The sequence below is a fragment of the Pelodiscus sinensis genome, unplaced genomic scaffold, assembly GCF_049634645.1.
Source record: "Pelodiscus sinensis isolate JC-2024 unplaced genomic scaffold, ASM4963464v1 ctg49, whole genome shotgun sequence".
Classification (NCBI taxonomy): domain Eukaryota; kingdom Metazoa; phylum Chordata; order Testudines; family Trionychidae; genus Pelodiscus; species Pelodiscus sinensis.
The window spans coordinates 506584-524817 of NW_027465953.1; the positions used below are offsets into that span (position 1 = coordinate 506584).

Here is an 18234-nt window from a genome sequence, read left to right on the forward strand (position 1 = left end):
GTTCCTTTTGTCTTCCAGGGTTCTGCAAAGATCTGGAGTAATAACAGTGGAGATCATACAGAGCCTCCTTCCCTGGGTAAATTCCCCATCAGAAAACCAGCGAGTCACCAGCACAGCTTTCTTTGCTCAGGTATGAGCAGTTCCACCATTAGGCTGTTATCTGTTGTTTACCTTTCTCTGGGGAATTGTACAGTTCAGTTCACAGGAATTCATTTTAGATAGTAGAATGTGTCCTTTATAAGGAAATCTCATAAGGAACTTCATTACACCTTTCTTAATCATTTTCTCTTTGTTATTTTTGGGGCCTAAACTAGCCTAGCCTAGCTGCCTATTCTAGTTGCTGGTTAAGAGAGAGTGAGCAAGATATAGATAGGCTACGTCTACATTGGCAAGATTTTGCGCAAATAGGGTATGTCTACACTACAGCACTAATTCGAATTAACTTAATTCAAATTAGTTAATTTGAAATAAGCTAATTCGAATGAGTGCATTTAGACCTAAAAACTAATTCAAATTAGCATTTTGCTAATTCGAAATAGCATGTCCACATTGAGTGGACCCTGAACCGAAGTTAAGGCTGGCCAGAACCAGTGCCGTCAGGGCATCAGGTTAGGACTTAAGGTGTGGAGCTGCTTCCTCAGGCTAGCCGAGGGCTGTGCTTAAAAAGACCTGACCCCCATCCCGGACAGACAGTTCTCAGGATTCCCCGCTTGCATGTCTAACTCGATGGGGACATCAAAGCAGTCCTGTCTTGGAGTGCCCTGAATGCCCACACTCGGCACATTTCAGCACTCGACCATCAGCCCGGCTGCACTTGCCGCAGGCTGCCATCCGGGGGAGGTCAATCAGGGGGCTATCAGGATCCAGGAGGCCCTACAGGAAAGCTTCCACCCCGAGGAGCCCGCAGAGCCACCCCAGTCCTCCCCATCGGGGGCTCGTGCCCCATTCCTCCCTCACCTCCTTCCACTTACCCTTCCCAAGCCCCCTCTTCCTGATGTAAAAAATAAAGGACACGTGTTCAAAAAAAGAAACTCTCTTTATTTAACAAAACTGGGGGCGGGGGGGATTAACCTCTGGGGGACTGGGAAAAGGAGGTGGGAGAGGGGAAGAAAGAGGGTGGGAGAGGGGAGGTAGAAACCTGGGAGGAGGGAGCTGGAAGGGGGAAGCCAGGGGAAGAAGGAGGAGGGGAAGTATAAAACTATGGTACGCCATATCTTCTGAACTGTCTACAGATGTGGTCTTCTCACCTCAAAAAAGATATGGCCTTAGAAAGGGTTCAGAAAAGGGCAAGTACAATGATTAGGGGTTTGGAACAGGTCCCATATGAAGAGAGGCTAAAGAGACTGGGACTTTTCAGCTTAGAAAAGAGGAGACTGAGGGGGGATATGATAGAGGTCTATAAAATCATGAGTGGTGTGGAGAGGGTGCATAAAGAAAAGTTCTTCATTAGTTCCCATAATATAAGGACTAGAGGTCACCAAATGAAATGAATGGACATCAGGTTTAAAACTAATAAAAGAAAGTTCTTCTTCACACAAAGTTCTTCTTATAGTCAACCTGTGGAACTCCTTGCCACAGGAGGCTTTGAAGCCTAGAACTATAACAGAGTTTAAAGAGAAGTTAGATAAATTCATGGAGGTTGGGTCCGTGGAGTGCTATTAGCCAGGGGGTAGGAATGGTGTCCCTGGCCTCTGTTTGTGGAAGGCTGAAGATGGATGGCACGAGACAAATTGCTTGGTCATTGTCTTCGGTCCATCCCCTCTGGGGTACCTGGTGTTGGCCGCTGTTGGCAGACAGGCTACTGGACTAGATGGACCTTTGGTCTGACCCAGTACGGCCATTCTTATGTTCTTATGTACTAAGCGCAGGGCTCAGGGTCGGGGGTCTCACTGGAACAACTTGATTTTCATGCAAACCTGCTCCTGGGTTTGGATGTGGCCTTTGGTGGCCAGGCTGGCAGCTATCCTGCCCTAGACGGCTGCATTCCTGTGCCTAGTGTGGAGGTCGTGGACGCTGGAGGCCTCCCCCCAAACCTCGATAATGTCCACGATCTCTGCACTAGACCAGGCGGGCGCCTGCCTCTTGTGGCCCTGGGCAGGCTCCTAGGAGCCGCCAGCCTGGTCCTGGGGAGAGGCGGAGGGCTGGGTGGCAGCGGGTGGCTGGCTCATGCCATGCCAGGTGCAGGGTCTGCTGGCTGGGTGCTGGCAGGCTTGCCACTGGCACAGGCACTGTAGCCAGACCATGCCCCTTTAAGGGCTCTGGGGCTGGGAGAGGGGCAGAAAAGTTTCCCTGGTTTGGCCCAGAGTGGCCATCAGGGCAACCTGATTAGGGTTAGCCTCCAACTAGTTCGAATTAAGTGGCTACACAGCCCTTAATTTGAACTACTTAATTCGAACGAGGCGTTACTCCTCGTAGAATGAGGTTTACCTAGTTCGAATTAAGCGCTCCGCTAGTTCGATTTAAATTCGAACTAGCAGTTTGTATGTATAGCCGCTATTAAAGTTAATTCGAACTAATGGCTGTTAGTTCGAATTAACTTTGTAGTGTAGACATACCCATACTTTTAACGCAAGAGTTTTCGCATTAGAATATTTGCGCAAGAGAGCGTCTAGACTGGCATGTGCTGTTGTGCTAAGAGGCGCTTTTCTGCAAAATCATCCGTGCCAGTGTAGACGCTCTCTTGCGCAAGAAAGCTCCGATGGCCATTTTAGCCATTGGGCTTTCTTGCACAAGAAATTAATGTGGCCTGTCTACACTGGCCTCTTGCGCAAGAACAGTTGCACAGGAGGGCTTTTTCCTGAGCGGGAGCATCATAGTTTTTGCGCAAGAAGCACTGATTTTAGACATTAGAATGTCAGTGTTCTTGTGCAAGAACTCCCCGCCAGTGTAGACTGGCAGCTGCTTTTGCGCAAAATCATGCCAATGTAGATGTAGCCATAGAATTTGCATTACTAGACCTTTTCTGACAATTCCTAGGGCTAATACTGACCAACAGCTCCTGATTTTGGTCTAGCTCAGCAAATCTTCTAAATGAATCTAGTGTCCTAATACTATAAAATAAGCAACATACAAATACATTAACATCTATCTTAGATTCTCATTAATCTAGAATAATAGATTCATAGAACATTCGAACTGGAAGGGATCTTGAGAGGTCTTCGAGTCCAATCCCCAGCCATCACGGCAGGACCAAGCACAGTCTAGATCATCCCTGACAGGTGTTTGTCTAACCTGCTCTTAAATATTTCTAGTGATGCAGATTCCACAATCTCCTGAGGCAATTTATTGCAGGGTTTAACCACCCTGACAGGCAGGACGTTTTTCCTGCTGTCCAACCTAAACTTCCCTTGATGTAATTTAAGCTCATTGCTTCTTATCCTATCCTTAGAGGCCAAGGAGAACAATTTTTCTCCATCTTCCTTAAAACATCCTTTTAGAAACTTGTATTATCTGAGTACTTCAAAATGATAATGTAGTATCTGAGTGCCTCAAAACTCTTTAAAAGTATGTATCCCTACAATACCCCTGTGAGGCAGGGAAACACTATTAGTCCCATTTTGCAAACAGGAAACTGATGCACAGAAGGCCCAAGTGACTTGCCCAACATCATCTAGGAAGTCTTTGAGGGTGCAGGAAATTGAACTGGAACCTCCTAAGTCCTAGGCTGCTAACTACTGGAGCATCCTCCCTCTCCACAGCCTTGCTATAACGTCTGTGTCATATTTCACATTTACGCTAAGTCGCTATTTTAGAGGCTCATCTGGTGGTTCTAGGAATCTGTTTGTGCCCCAAAATCTTTCTACACCCCACCTAGGAAAGGAGTCACAAACGTGGGTTTTCAAGGTCTGCCTAGAGAGGCCTCATGAAAGCTGCCAATCAGAGCCCAGCTGGCTCAGATATATGGAGCTACAGGGCTTTATTAGGTCAGTTCCTTTCAGGAAGTGGAGGGCCAAGAAAAGATGCTATTCTCTGGCCAAACCAATTCACAGGGGTTTATTTCAGGCAGCATTTTCTGAAGCTGAATTTGCAGAGAGAGAGTCCTTACGAGCCTTAAACATATAATTAGAGGGAGAAACTGAAAGTGGCCCCATAGGAAGAACCCAAGGAAAAAGTAGCAATAAACTGAAATGAAGCAATGACTCGCTGCTATTTCTAGGTTGGAACCAAGAGTAGTGGGCAGGCTCAGGTTCCCCAGTGGCATAAACCCGATGAAGGGGACAAGGCTTATGGAGAGGTTGAACAAAGAACAGACTATAAAGGGTCCAGAGTTGGGGCTGAAGACCCTAGTGAGGGCAACAGGACCTAAAAGGCATTTGTTTGGACTTTGGGACTTGGCCAGAGGGCTGAGCCATGGAAGACTCACTAAGATCGACTGGCAGGATGCACCTGGGCGAGAAAAGGATTGTGGTATCAAATGCAGTCACTGAGAGGCTTTCAAGGGATGAGCAATCACCCATTATAGTGCCTAAAAGGAAAAATCCATGTTTTTAACACAGTACTCATTCATATAGAATAATAAATTACAGTGTATTACGTGTCTCCTCAAATTATATTCGCTATCTTAATGAACATATTAGAGCTAATGGACATGTTGATTTTATTTCAGCTAATGACTGATCCCATACTCAGGGAGAAGAAGATCCTTAAGTCTATCTTACATAGCTTAGAAGAAAGGTCACGGGACAATAACAGCATTGTCCGTCAAATGGCTGTAAGAGGCCTAGGCAATTTAGTCTATGGGGCACCTGAGAAGGTAAGATAGAATACTGAATACAATGCAGCATAACTAGAGAAACTAAAGGAAACAATTGCTCAGGATTTACAGAGGCCATGCACAATGCACTAGGCCAATGTCTGCTCTCTCATACCCCTGTAACCTCTTTGCAGTCAATACACAGCAGGTTTGTTCTCTTGGTAAGCTGGGCATAAGGAAACAATATGTACTTAATATGATCATATGTAAATGTATACTCCTAGGAATGAAGAGTGTAGGCTTTATTTCCACGATGAGAGATTCTATTCCAGGAAACAGAGACACTAAAAAACTCAAATCATGATAGATAATCAGCTGAACGTAAGCACCCAGTACAAAGCTGTGACCAAAAGAGCTGAGGTGATCCTCGGAGGCATAGACAGAGGGATTCTGAATAAGAATAAAGAAGTTATTTTACCTCTGCTTATGGCACTGGTGTGAGAACTGCTAGAATACTATGTCAGGATCATGCCTGCAATTCAAGAAGGATGTTGATAAATTGGAGAAGAGTCACAAGAATTTTCAAAGGGCTAGAAAATGTGCCTTTAGATTCAATGGGGGAGGGAGGGGGAATGAAGCTAAACTAATTCAGACTGCTAGTAAGGCATACATTTTAATGGTAATTTTAATCATTGGAACCATTTACCAAGGGTTGTGGTGGGGTCTCTATCAGTAGCAACTTTAAAAACAAGATGGGCTGTTTTTCTAAAAGAGGTGCTCTAGTCAAACAGACATTATTTTGGGGAGGTTCTGTGTTGTGAAGGAGGTCAGACTGAATGATCACAATGGTCCCTTTTGGCCTTCAAATCTAAGTAATTAGAAATCTAATAGGATTACATAGGTGTAATATGGCACAGAGTTTGGCTTATTGTAGCTAGTACCTGATGTAAAATATAGCTATAGGTCACTAGGGGGGCAGATGAAATTCCCACTGCTTCATAATTGCTAAAAAAACATATTAGAAATGTGGTTAGTGGAAAGTGTTTTTTAATGTCATACGTCTGAACAGGTGAAAAAGTACAAGAAGTTTCTTCTGGAGGCACTGATCAGGACTTTAGAAGACACTTTCAGTTCTGAAGTCATTGCCGAAAGCCTGAAGGCACTGGCCAACGTTCTGAACGAGCTGAAAGGGAAGGACATAGGTTCTTCCTTCAGAGACCTCACCACACAGATCCGGAAGTACTTCCATAATGTACGTGAACAGAAGCCTTCAACCCCAGTTCAGCTGACATTGATGAGGCTCCATTTACAATGCATGATGTGTCCTCACTGGGCATTGTTCATGTCAGAATGAAGTGATTTTAGGCCTTAGGGAAGAGATGTGTTTTATGGAGGAGCAGAGAATTAAGAAAATGAGGATGCCATCCCTGCTCCTTCAGTCTCACCCTTCTGTTCATCTTTATTTCCAATGAGAATGGCAAAGGAAGTATGAATACTAGATTAGGTAGCTGCATACAAGGAAAATGGGCATACAGGGTGTAATAGACTGTTTTGGGCCTGCTCCATACGATTTTTATGTCAGATGGTTGAAATTATTCCATTTTGCAGAGAAGTTTGAGATTTCAAATTTTGGTTTTGTTCCTATTTGGGGGACACACTCCCCAGCCCAAATTTCAAAACTCTTTGTGAAACCGTAATACTATTCTCAACCCAGCTCTACTGGGAGCCTTGCCTGAGGGCAGTCTACTGGCAGACTATGCTGGAGACAGGGAACCTGGAAACACTGGGAATTAGAGGTGCCAGGGTGCACATTTCCTGGCTCCTTGTCAGCCTGCCAGACAGGCTGTTCTGAAGGTGAGGGCCAGGAAGCCCAAGATCCCAGTTAGCCTGCTAGATGGGTCACCAAGAAGCTGACCAAGTACCCCTACTTGGCTTCTGGAAGAATGTTGTCAAAATTGAACTGTCTTCAAAGTATTTTGATGAATCAACACATTTGGCCCAAACTTGATTAATTCCAGTTCTTTTAAACTTCTGTAGTTGGAATCACTCTACCCTAATGTAGAAGAGACAGCTGTGCTAGCTACATGATGTGGTTATTTCTTCGTTACCAACCTGTGTGGCTTTCTTGGCTATAGGAGGACAACACTCTTCGTGCATTGGCCTTTGTCCTGTTTGGTATCCTGGCCGGCTCTGCAAAGAGAAAATGGAAGGACTATTTTGCCAAGCAGGTTAGACAGAGCTGGGTCACGCTTCTGCTGCACCTGCAAGATCCAAGCCCTGAGGTTTCAATGGTAAGAATGACAGTGACTTAATTACTAAGCAAAAAGAATCTTCCTCCTGATGCCAGGGGAGCTCTGCTATTCCTTCCAGCAGTGGAGACCTAAATTCTTCCCTCAGTTCATTGCCCTCCTTTTGAGTCAATCCCAGACAGGCTGGTCCTTAGCAGCCAGGGTTGTCTCACTGGAGTTCAGGATAGGTCATGGGTCTGATCCCAAGAGTTCATTCCTGCCTATCTCTGCACCCCACGTTCCTGCCTCCCCACAACAGAGGAAAGACCACAGCTATGCCTAGTGAAGCAGCTTTCATAGCTACATCTGTTCTGAAAAAACATTGCTGCTATCTCCAGTTTTCAGTATTATAAAATCATAGAACCATAGGTTTGGAGGAGACCTCAGGAGGTCACTGAGTCCAACCTCCTGCCCAAAACAGGACCAGCCTCAACTAAACAATCCCAGCCAGGGCTTTGTCAAGCTAGGATTTGAAAACTCTAGATTTAGAGGTTCCGTTGCCTCCCTAGGTAACCCATTCCAGTGCTTCACCACCTTCCTAGGAAAATAGTTTTTCCGAATCTCCAACCTAGACCTCCCCCACTGTAACTTGAGACCATTGCTCCTCATTCAGTCATCTAGTACCACTGAGAACAGCCTCTCTCCATCCTCTTTGAAATCCCCCTTCAGGTAGTTAAAGCCTTCTATCAAAGCTCCCCTCACTCTTCTCTTCTGAAGACTAAATAATCCCAAATCCCTCAGCCTCTCCTTGTAAATCATGTGTTCCAGCCTCCTAATCATCTTTGTTGCCCTCCATTGGACTTTCTCCAATGTATCAACATTTTTTAAGTAATGGGGTGCCCAGAATTGGATGCAATACTCCAGAAGTAGAATCCCTTTCCCCCTATTAAAGTCATGCTGGCATATTTTCTGTCTATTACTTCAGGGGAATCCCTTTTATTCTTGGGGTAGATGAGCAGTCAAGGACATGAGTTCCATTTGAATGAGCACAATACGTGTTATGGAACAATTCAATGGTGCAACCCTCTTTTTCAGGAGTGCAGAGCTACATTTCATCTCTGTGCCCCATTTTTGGGACTGAAGAGGCTCCAAACTATACTTAATGAGCATCTTAGTTGGAGAACCAAGCTGAACCCTGAGGAGCTCCAGATGGATATCTGCAGACACCTTGTGAGTGACCTACAGAATTATATGAGATTATTGACAGCATAGGCTTGTGGTGTAGAAGCAGGGGGAATGTGTGATGGGCAATGTAAGTATCTATGGGTATGTCTATGCTACAAAGTTAGTTTGAACTAACGGACGTTAGTTCGAACTTACTTTCATAGGTGCTACACTAGCGCTCCGTTAGTTTGAATTTAATTCGAACTAACGGAGCGCTTAGTTCGAACTAGGTAATCCTCATTCCACGAGGATTAAGCCTAGTTCAAATTTACTAGTTCGAATTAAGGGCTGTGTAGCCCCTTAATGCGAACTAGTGGGAGGCTAGCCCTCCCCAGCTTTCCCTGGTGGCCACTCCGGCCAACACCAGGGAAACTCTATGCCCCCCTCCCGGCCCCGGACCCCTTAAAGGGGCACGGTCTGGCTACGGTGCCCGTGCCAGGTGCAAGCCTGCCAGCACCCAGCCAGCAGACCCTGCACCTGGTGCGGATCGAGCCACCCACCCGATGCCCCCCAGCCCTCCCCCTCTTCCCGGGACCAGGCTGGCAGGTCCTGGGAGCTTGCCCGGGACCGCAAAAGGCGGGCTCCCTCCTGGGCTAGTGCGGACATCGTGGACCTCATCCACGATCTCCGCACTAGGCACAGGAAGGTGGCCGGCTAGGGCAGGAGAGCTGCCAGCCTGGCCACCCAGGAGCAGGTGTGCATGAAAATCAAGGGGGTCCACTGAGACCCCCGACCCTGAGCACTGAGCTTACAATGGCCATCCTGGGTCAGAACAAAGGTTCATCTATCCCAGTAGCCTGTCTGCCGACAGCGGCCAACCCTAGGGACCCTGGAGGGGATGGACCGAAGACAGTGACCAAGCCATTTGTCTCGTGCCATCCCTCTCCAGCCTTCCACAAACTTTGGGCAGGGACACCACTCCTACCCCCTGGCTAATACCACTCCATGGACCCAACCTCCATGGCTTGATCTCACTTCCCTTTAAACTCTGTTCTAGTTGTAGCCTTCACAGCCTCCAGCAGCAAGGAGTTCCACAGGTTGACTCTGTGCTTTGCGAAGAACAACTTTCTGTTACTAGTTTGAAGCCTGCTACCCATTCCTTTCCTTTGGTGTCCTCTAGTCCTTCTTTATGGGAACTAATGAAGAACTTTTCTGTACCCAACTCTCCACCCAACTCCTGCTTTTAGAGACCTCTATCCTGTCCCCCCTCCGTCTCCTCTTTTCTAAGCTGAAAAGTCCCAGTCTCTTTAGCCTCTCTTCATATGAGACCTGTTCCCAACCCCTGATCATTTTAGTTGCCCTCCCCTCTGCCACCCTCTCTCTTCCCCTCTTCCACCCCCTTTTCCCAGTCTCCCCCAGTTTTGTTCAATAAAGACAGATTCCATTTTTGAACACAATTGTCCTTTATTTTGTACATCAAGAAGAGGGGCTAGGAAGGGTAAGTGGAAGGAGTTGAGGGAGGAATGGGGTACGCGCCCCCGATGGGGAGGACTGGGCTGGCTCTGCGGGCTTTTGTGGTGGAAGCTCTCCTGCAGCCCCCCAATTGCCCCATCTCCCCAGATGGCAGGCTGCGGCAAGTGCAGCCGGTCTGATGGCCAAGTGCTGTGATGTGCCCAGTGTGGGTACTCCGGGCACTCCAAGCCAAGACTGCTTTGCAAGCGGGGCACCCCTGAGAACTGTCTGTCCGGGGTGGGGGTTGGGACCCTTTAAGCACAGCCCTCGGCTAGCCTGAGACAGCATCTCCACGCTCTAAGTCCTCCTCTGATGACCTGCCGGCACTGCTTCCGGCAATCCTTAAGCCCGGTTCAGGGTCCACTTAATGTTGACATGCTAGTTCGAATTAGTAAAACGCTAATTCGAACTAGTTTTTTAGTCTAGATCCGTTAGTTTTAATTAGCTTAGTTCGAATTAAGTAATTCGAACTAAGTGAGTTCGAATTAACGTTGTAGTGTAGACGTACCCTATTAGAGTGGGATACAGGACTGAGGGTGAGAGGAATGTAAATCTGCCATAGATTCCCACTTTCCCCACTTCTACACAGCCTCCTGTCCTTTCTTTTATTTACTTGTTTAAATTAAAAAAAAAGTCTGAGTGAGTCCAATAACTGACAGCAGTGGCAAGAGGAACACAGACTGTTTACTTGTGGTTTGTAAAGGCATGTGTTGGCAGTCAAAGGGCATTTCTAGCCAGAGAGAGCTCATGTGTCCCTGATTTTCTCTAGGCCAAAGAGAAGGCTGAGCTACTGGAGAACTTTTACAAAACTACCATCACATACTTCTGCAGCAGCTGGGAAGAGATCCGGGCAGTTGCAGCCAAGTTAGCTGGTGAGAGAAAGTGTGCCGTGTCCCTTTTGGTATTCCCTTTGAGGTAGACAGAAAAAGTCCCTGTGTGCAGCACTGAGCTACTATTAATCTCTCCGTGCTGTGACTTCTCATGCATAAATGGAGATGTTAATGTTCTCCTACTTCTCCAGTGTGGTGTTAGGAGGAATTTGTAAGTTGCAATAGAATGCTTTGAGATGGCGCAGTCATTTAGTAGCAGAGGCTGGCACACTGTCACGTAGGGTATGTTTATTCTCCGATCAAACTAGTGTGCTAAAAATAGAGTAGCTGTGGCAGGAGTAGCAGGAGGGGTTAACTATTCCAAGGATGATCCCATCCAAACCCAAAAGTCTGTTCTCAAGGTGGCTAGCTCCTCCGACTGCTTCTGTCATCTTACCTGCACTCTATTTTTAGTAGTCAGAGTTAGTGTGGACTCAAACTATAGACCTAAGCTCAGTGTTGTTCACTGTTCCTTACTGGTGCTTCATCACTGGGAGGTAGGCAGCCCACCGCCACACAGTGCCTGCTGTTGCAGGTTCCTGATTGCCTTGCCCAGGAAGCACTAGATTCCTCCCCTTTGGCCCTGTGCCATCCTTTCCTTAGCACACCCATGCAAGCCAGGCAAGCACTGTGGCCTAATTAATTTATCCATGTGAGATCCTTGCTTAGTACGCACTTATTCCTGGCCCCAGCCCTTTGTTCACACCACTAGATTAATACACTATCCTAGTATATCTCCAATAACTGACAGCAGTGGCAAGAGGAACATAGATTGTTTAAAGCAAATGAGGTTTTATGTAAACATTCTTAATTTTTTTCTCTTATTCTCTTCAGTGTGGACGCTAAACTTTTCTAGTATTTTCTTGCCTACAGCTCACCTTAGACCCACAATAGAAGCCAAAGGGCCAGTGTTATCACCTTGCACTTAACAAGAGAAGGTTTTTTATTGATGTTTATTTTACACTGCTTATTTAGGCATCATCCTGGAACATACGGACACCAAAAATATGAAATGGCTGGACATGGAACATCTGTTGACCTGTAAGTAACAAATACAGGTGAAATCCTATTCATTAGTGAGTTATAAAGAAATTTAGCTGACAAGCAAGCAGTAACTGATACCACAGGTGTGAAGTGCATCAGCCACACATCAAAGGACAGATTCAGCTTTAGTCTGCTCTGAAAGAGGTACGTCTACACTACAGCGTTAATTCAAGTTAACTTAATTCGAAATAGTTAATTTGAATTAAGCTAATTCGAATTATGCATCTATACACAAAACCTATTTCAAAATAGCATTTTGTTATTTTGAAATAGCGCGTCCACGCTGAGTGGACCCTGAACCGAAGTTCAGGCTGGCCGGAACCAGTGCTGGCAGGGCATCAGGTTAGGACATAGTGTGTGGGGCTGCTGCCTCAGGCTAACTGAGCTCCGTGCTTCACGGGACCCTACCCCCACCCCGGGTTCCCCGCTCGCTTGTCTACCCCGATGAGGGACAACAAAGCAGTCCTGTCTTGGAGTGCCCTGAGTGCCTGCACTCGGGACACCACAGCACTCGGCCACATGGAGCCAGAGCTGCCCCTGGGCACACCGGTGCGTCTCGTAGGGTTGTTGCCATCAGCCCAGCTGCACTTGCTGCAGGCTACCGTCCGGGGAGTCCATTGGGGGGCTGTAAGGATCCAGGAGGCCCTGCAGGAGAGTGTCCACCCCGAGGAGCCCTCAGAACCACCCCGGTCCTCCCCACCGGGGGCTCGTGCCCCATTCCTCCCTCACGTCCATCTACTTACTCCTCCCTAGCCTCCCTTCCTGATGTCAAATAAAAGACATGTATGTTCAAAAATAGAAACTGGGTTTATTGAACAACAGGGTGAACCTCTGGGGAGACTGGGAAAAGGAGGTGGGAGAGAGGAATAGAGTGGGTGGGAGAGGGGAGGGTGAAACCTGGGAGGAGGAAGTTGGAAGGGAGAAGCAAAGGGAAGAAAGGAGAAGGGAAGATCAGGGCCCAAGGTTGGGGGTCTCACCGCACCAACTTGAATGTCATGCAAACCTGCTCCTGGGTTCGCATGTGGCCTTTGGTGGCCAGGCTGGCAGCTATCCTGCCATTGACGGCCGTGTTCCTCTGTCTAGTGCGGAGATCATGGATGCTGGGGCATCCCTCCCAAACCTGAATAAGGTCCATGATCTCCACCCTGGACCAGGAAGGCACCCGCCTTCTCCAGCCCCTGTCAGGCTCCTGGGTGCTGGCAGACTGCTCCTGAGGAGCAGTGGAGGGTTGGCTGCCAGTGCCTTGCTGGCTCACGTTTTGTGGCTACTGGCTCAGGGGCCCCAGTGGCCACTGCTGGCTCTTGGCTGGTAGGCTTGGATCTGGCACGGGCCAGGGTCTATCCCTTTAATAGCTCTGGGGTTTACCAAATTTGAATTAAGCGCTCTGCTATTTCGAATTAATATCGAAATAGCGGTTTGCATGTATAGATGCTATTAAAGTTAATTCAAAATAACAGCTGTTATTTTGAATTAACTTTGCGGTGTAGACGTACCTGGAGGAAACTGCAGCCAGTGTGATATAAGTCAGTGCATCTCCTGGCTATCCTGGCAATGCCTCTTCCCAACCTGTGTGATCCACTCTTTGGGCTCCATCGGCTCCCTGGAAGCCACTTTTTGCTACCCCAAACTCCACACCATCAGATTTATTTCTGTCAGGAGATGTAAAATAACTTAAAAGCAGAAGCTATTGAGTCAATGGAGCACCTTCCAATTGGATGAGTTTCTGGTAGGGTCAGGGTCTCCCCTCTCCCCCCTCCTCCATCTCAGTTTGGAGCTTGGAAGGATCCCAATGGAGGAACCTAAAGCTTTGTTTGTACAGAGAGCTTCTGTAGCTTGGTACTCACTGGTACTAAATCTCCAGCTACTGCAGGCATAGGTGACTATATGAAAAGTGAGTCATATTCTCTGTAATTCCAGCTCTCCAGGTACTACAGAATGACCCAAGTCCCATTGTCCAGCTGGTGGCAACTCAGGTCCTAAGAGACATCTGACCTGGATGAGTGCTCGGGGAATGAAGCACAGACAAATAGATCAAAGAGCTCCTGCTACCTTGAATGGGAACAAGAGAGGGATTGCTGGAGGACAATGTGCTCTGTCTGTGCCAGCTTGTTTCCAGCTTGCACCTCATATACTTCGGTGGGAAGCTAGACCTTGGTGGTATGCGGCCAGCTCTGCTATGGGGTAGGAGAGTAGTATAAGGGCCCTACCATCAATCAAACATTAGCCCTGCCACCTGACCCTGGAAGTCCCCCCCCCCCGACTCCCCGGAAGTTCCTTCTCCCTTGTCACCGGCAGTCCCGCCCCTGGAGGGTAGTACATCCGGGTCGAGAGGGACAGGTGACCGGAAGTAAAAAAGGATGTCATGTGACCCCCGTTAGGCCCGTCCCCTGTCACCGGAAGTCCCGCCCTTGGGGGTAATACATCCGGGGTCAAGAGGGGCAGGTGACCGGAAGTAAGGGGTGTCATGTGACCCCTCTAAGGACTTGCCCCGCCTCCCTCTACCAATCAGGAAGGGCTTTCCCCGTAGGACCGCCCCGCGAACCGCTTTGACCAATCGGGGGGCAGTTCCGGGACCGGATGACCCGCCCAGAAGTGGATCGTGTGACCCCTCTAAGAACTCGCCCCGCCTCCCTCCACCAATCAGGAGGGGTTTTTTCCCTGTAGGACTGCCTCGTGAACTGCTTTGACCAATCAGGGGGCAGTTCCGGGACCGGAAGACCCGCCCAGTAGTGGGTTGTGTGACCCCTCTAAGAACTCACCCTGCCTCCCTCTACCAATCAGGAGGGTTTTTTTCCCTGTAGGACCGCCCCACAAATCGCTTTGACCATTTGGGGGGTGCAGTTCTGGGACCCGTTGACCAGACCGGAAGCTGGTCGTGTGACCCCTCTAAGAGCTTCCCGTGACACCCTCTGTCAATCAGAGCATAGCACTTCCCCATAAGTTCTAGCGCCACACAAAAGAAGCCATCTTGTTCCAAGAGCGCGTGTTTCAGAGAGCGTGCAAACGCTGAGCAGAAACATGGACTCTTTCACCACCCCCACCAGAAGTTTGGAGTTTGTTTTGGTGACGAGGGCCTTCCACCACATGAGAAGAAAGTGCCACATCAGCAACAGTTCCGAGGACGAGGGAGAGGCAAAAAGGGGCCCTTTGCCCCCTCTGCTATTGGATACACCAGGATCTGATCCCGAAACCCAACTCCTCCCACGGCAGCCTGACGAGCTAGACGGCCTCTCGTTATCTGTCCCTGTGGAGGATGCTGCCCATCTCTCCCAGGAGTCGGACAAGGTGAACGGAAAAGAAGTCAAACAGGTAAATGAAAAAATCGAGGTGGGGGGCATCATGGGTGTTTTGTGAATCTAAAAACCAGCAGCTGTAGCTTATTCTCTTTTTTGACAATCTCTTGCCAGGTCGACGATGACTTTCTAGAAACCTTTGAGAAATTGCACATCGGTAATCCTGTGGGAGTAAATCTATCTTGTGCCCGCTTTTTTTGCTCATATCTGACACATGGATCTCGAGAACAAACGTGCAAGAATGAATTAACTCGGACTCCCTAATAGCGATAGTGGTGGGGGTGTCATGGTGCCCATTTGCAGATGGCTGTAAAAGGGTGTGTTAATCCAGATGCTTAATAAAACTTGTATGAAATGTGTTGGTGTGAATGTGTTCCTTCCATACTTACAGCATCTTTTACTAACACAAATAACAGTCATGTCTACGCAGATTGCTCTGTTAGAGAAAATACATTACACCCCCAGGGAAGCTGGCAGCTTTGGTGGGGTGAACCCTCTGTTTCAAGCAGTCAAAAAGCACAGTAAAACTTTGAACAGAAGACAGGTAACATCATGGCTTTCGGACCAAGACGCTTACTCTTTGCACAAGCCTGCTCGAATACATTTTAAAAGAGACAAGACCATTGTCTCAGACGTGGATGCACAATGGCAAGCAGATTTGGTGGATATGCACCGGTTCTCCAAACGCAACAGCGGTTTTAAGTATATTTTAACAGTGATAGACATTTTATCAAAATATGCCTGGGCCTTAGGCCTAAAGGACAAGACGGGCAAGGAGGTAGCCAAGGCCTTTAAAGCTATTTTCAGCGAAGGTCGCGTGCCTCAAAAATTACAAACGGATCGGGGAAAAGAATTTTTAAACAAACCTTTAAGTGGATTGTTAAAGCGGCATGGTGTCCACCATTTTGTTACTAACAATGAAGTCAAAGCGGGGGTTGTGGAGCGATTTAACAGAACTTTAAAATCTAGGATGTGGAGATATTTTACAGCCCACAATACCTTTCGCTACATTGACATATTATCTGAGTTTATAAAGAGTTACAGCTGGAGCTTTCACAGAACTATACGGACCAGACCTGCTGATGTGAACCCCGCAAATTCTCTGAAGGTCTGGAAAACTGTTTATGGAGATGATGTTAAAATAAAACAGGCTGTTGTTCCTTTTAGAAAAGGGGACCACGTGAGACTCTCTAAAACCAAAGGTGCCTTTAAAAAAGGTTATGAACAAACATTTACCGATGAGATATTCATAGTGGATGAAGCCTTAACCAGGGGTGAGAGACCTGTCTACCGATTAAAAGATTACGAGGGTGAGACAGTGACGGGGTCGTTTTACCCTGAAGAATTACAAAAGGTGAACCCCAAACAAGACAGGATTTACAGGATTGAAAAAGTTCTAGCAGAGAAAGGGAAAGGAAGAAAAAAGCAGCTATTGGTGAAATGGCTGGGGTGGCCCAACAAATTTAACAGTTGGGTAGAAGCTTCTCAACTCTGTAACGTTTAAGCGAGAATAAAAACAATCCCACCTGCAAGGAGAGAAATGGGGGACGGGGGCTTCTACATCACTCTGCCCAGCAACGCCAGCTCTGGGGTTTTTCCCCAAAACACCAGCTCGGCCTTTACAATACAGCTAATAAAGTCGTTGGATCTCCCGGGGGCCTGGGAAGTGGGGTTAGCGGAAATACAATATCCACACAGCTGGAACAACATTACTGAGGACACCCCTTTCCAAATCACCTTTGGAGATAAACCATGGAGTTATATCCTACGGCGAGGTTATTACTCAACTATACCCGAATTATTGGAACATATGAATAGCATTGTGGCACGTCATTCTGGACCGCCTGATGTTATCATGAATTATGACCCCGTGAGTAGAAAATGTAGACTTAAATCCACCGATGCTACTGCTACGTTTTCTACCCTCGGGGAGCTAGCTAACATTCTGGGTTTGGCCCCCGGGCACAGTGTCCAGAAGAGTCCCTTCTCAGCAGACATCACAGGGGGTTTCAACTCCTTGTATCTATACACGGATATTGTAGAACACCAGTTTGTGGGGGACTTTTCTGTCCCCCTGTTACGCTGCGTCCCTGTCAGAGGAAATAACAATGAGTTTGTTACCATCACCTACGATAAGCCTCATTACGTACCCATCAGTCAACACCACATCGACACCATCACCATTGAAATAAAGACGGATCAAAACAGATGCGTTTCATTTTGCTTTGGCAAGGTGATTGTGAAGCTGCACCTGCGTTCCCGGAAAGAGCGAGGTTTCTAAAAAGCAAAACACTATTATGGCGATCGTAAAAAATTACGGTGACTCCAAAGTCTACAGCAACTATTACAAAGCCCAGGCTGGATATGCCCTTCCTGGATATCATGGAGCCCCTGTGATGTACGGGGCCGGCGTGGGCGGTATATTCCGTAGCCTTTTTCGAAAAGCTGTACCGCTTTTGCGAAGAGGGCTAGAGATTATTAAACCCCACATAAAAACAGCCGCTCAAAACATAGCCAGAGATGTGGTAGGCCACGTTTCCCAGGCTGTCTTGGAGAAGGTGGGGAATCCGGCTAAACAGGAAGGGTCAGGGCTGATGTATATTAAAAGGAGGAAGAGAAAGAGAAATGCGTCATATCCGCGACGCACAGGACCCCCGAAACCCTTTAAAAGAAGAGCCTTGACACGCAGGACAGGCCATCAGCAAAAGTCCAAGAGGAAGCCAGGGAGAAAGAGGACACGCTCTGTACCTGGTAAAAGAGATATATTTTAGTCAACATGGCTTTCGTTCACTGCGGGTCGGAAGAGTGCACCAAATCTGAACTAGACTTGTTTCAGATAGCCCCTACTCAGACCAGCATTGAGAAAAGCATCTACATCGAGGTGCCGCCTCTGTCAGCCGTGACAGAAACTGCCCCCATCGACTTTTTTATAGCAGGGAATGGCATAGATTATATGGATTTAAACAACATCCTACTCTACCTTTGTTGCAAGATAGTAAAAGGCGATGGGACTGCACTCCCCAGGGATGCCGCGGTAGGCCTGGTGAATTACCCAGTGGCCTCTATTTTCAGTCAATTGGACGTTACATTGGGAGACCGCCTAGTAAGCAATTTTCCGCCTGACTGTTTTACAAAGACACTCCTGGACAACACGAAAAAACAGCTGGATGGTGAGAATCTAGGATTTGTGAGGTGTGCAAGGCTGACGTCCCAGAGCAGGACAATGGAGTTGTTGGGTCATCTACACAGCGACCTGTTTTTTCAAGAAAAACTTTTGTTGAACGGGGTGGATGTGAAAATTAAATTGACACGCAGTAAAGCACCCCAGGTGAGGGGTTTAAAGGCAACTGATGGTTGTTTTTCTTAATTTTTCTTCTTAAAAACAATGAACAATTCAGAAAAAATACCTAGACATAATATATATATATATT

At 47.4% G+C, this 18234-nt stretch overlaps 1 protein-coding gene across 1 annotated transcript in view; it reads left to right on the forward strand.

Moving 5' to 3' along the window:
• LOC142825339 (maestro heat-like repeat-containing protein family member 2B) overlaps positions 1-14049 on the forward strand; it is a 44664-nt gene extending 30615 nt beyond the window's left edge. Inside the window, exons 20-27 of the mRNA XM_075917295.1 lie at positions 19-130; positions 4607-4753; positions 5763-5945; positions 6829-6984; positions 8017-8151; positions 10367-10469; positions 11442-11507; positions 13428-14049. Of these exons, the coding sequence (XP_075773410.1) occupies positions 19-130; positions 4607-4753; positions 5763-5945; positions 6829-6984; positions 8017-8151; positions 10367-10469; positions 11442-11507; positions 13428-13501 (976 nt within the window). The 3' untranslated portion in view covers positions 13502-14049. The remainder of the gene's footprint in view (positions 1-18; positions 131-4606; positions 4754-5762; positions 5946-6828; positions 6985-8016; positions 8152-10366; positions 10470-11441; positions 11508-13427) is intronic.
• The last annotated feature ends 4185 nt before the right edge of the window (positions 14050-18234 follow it).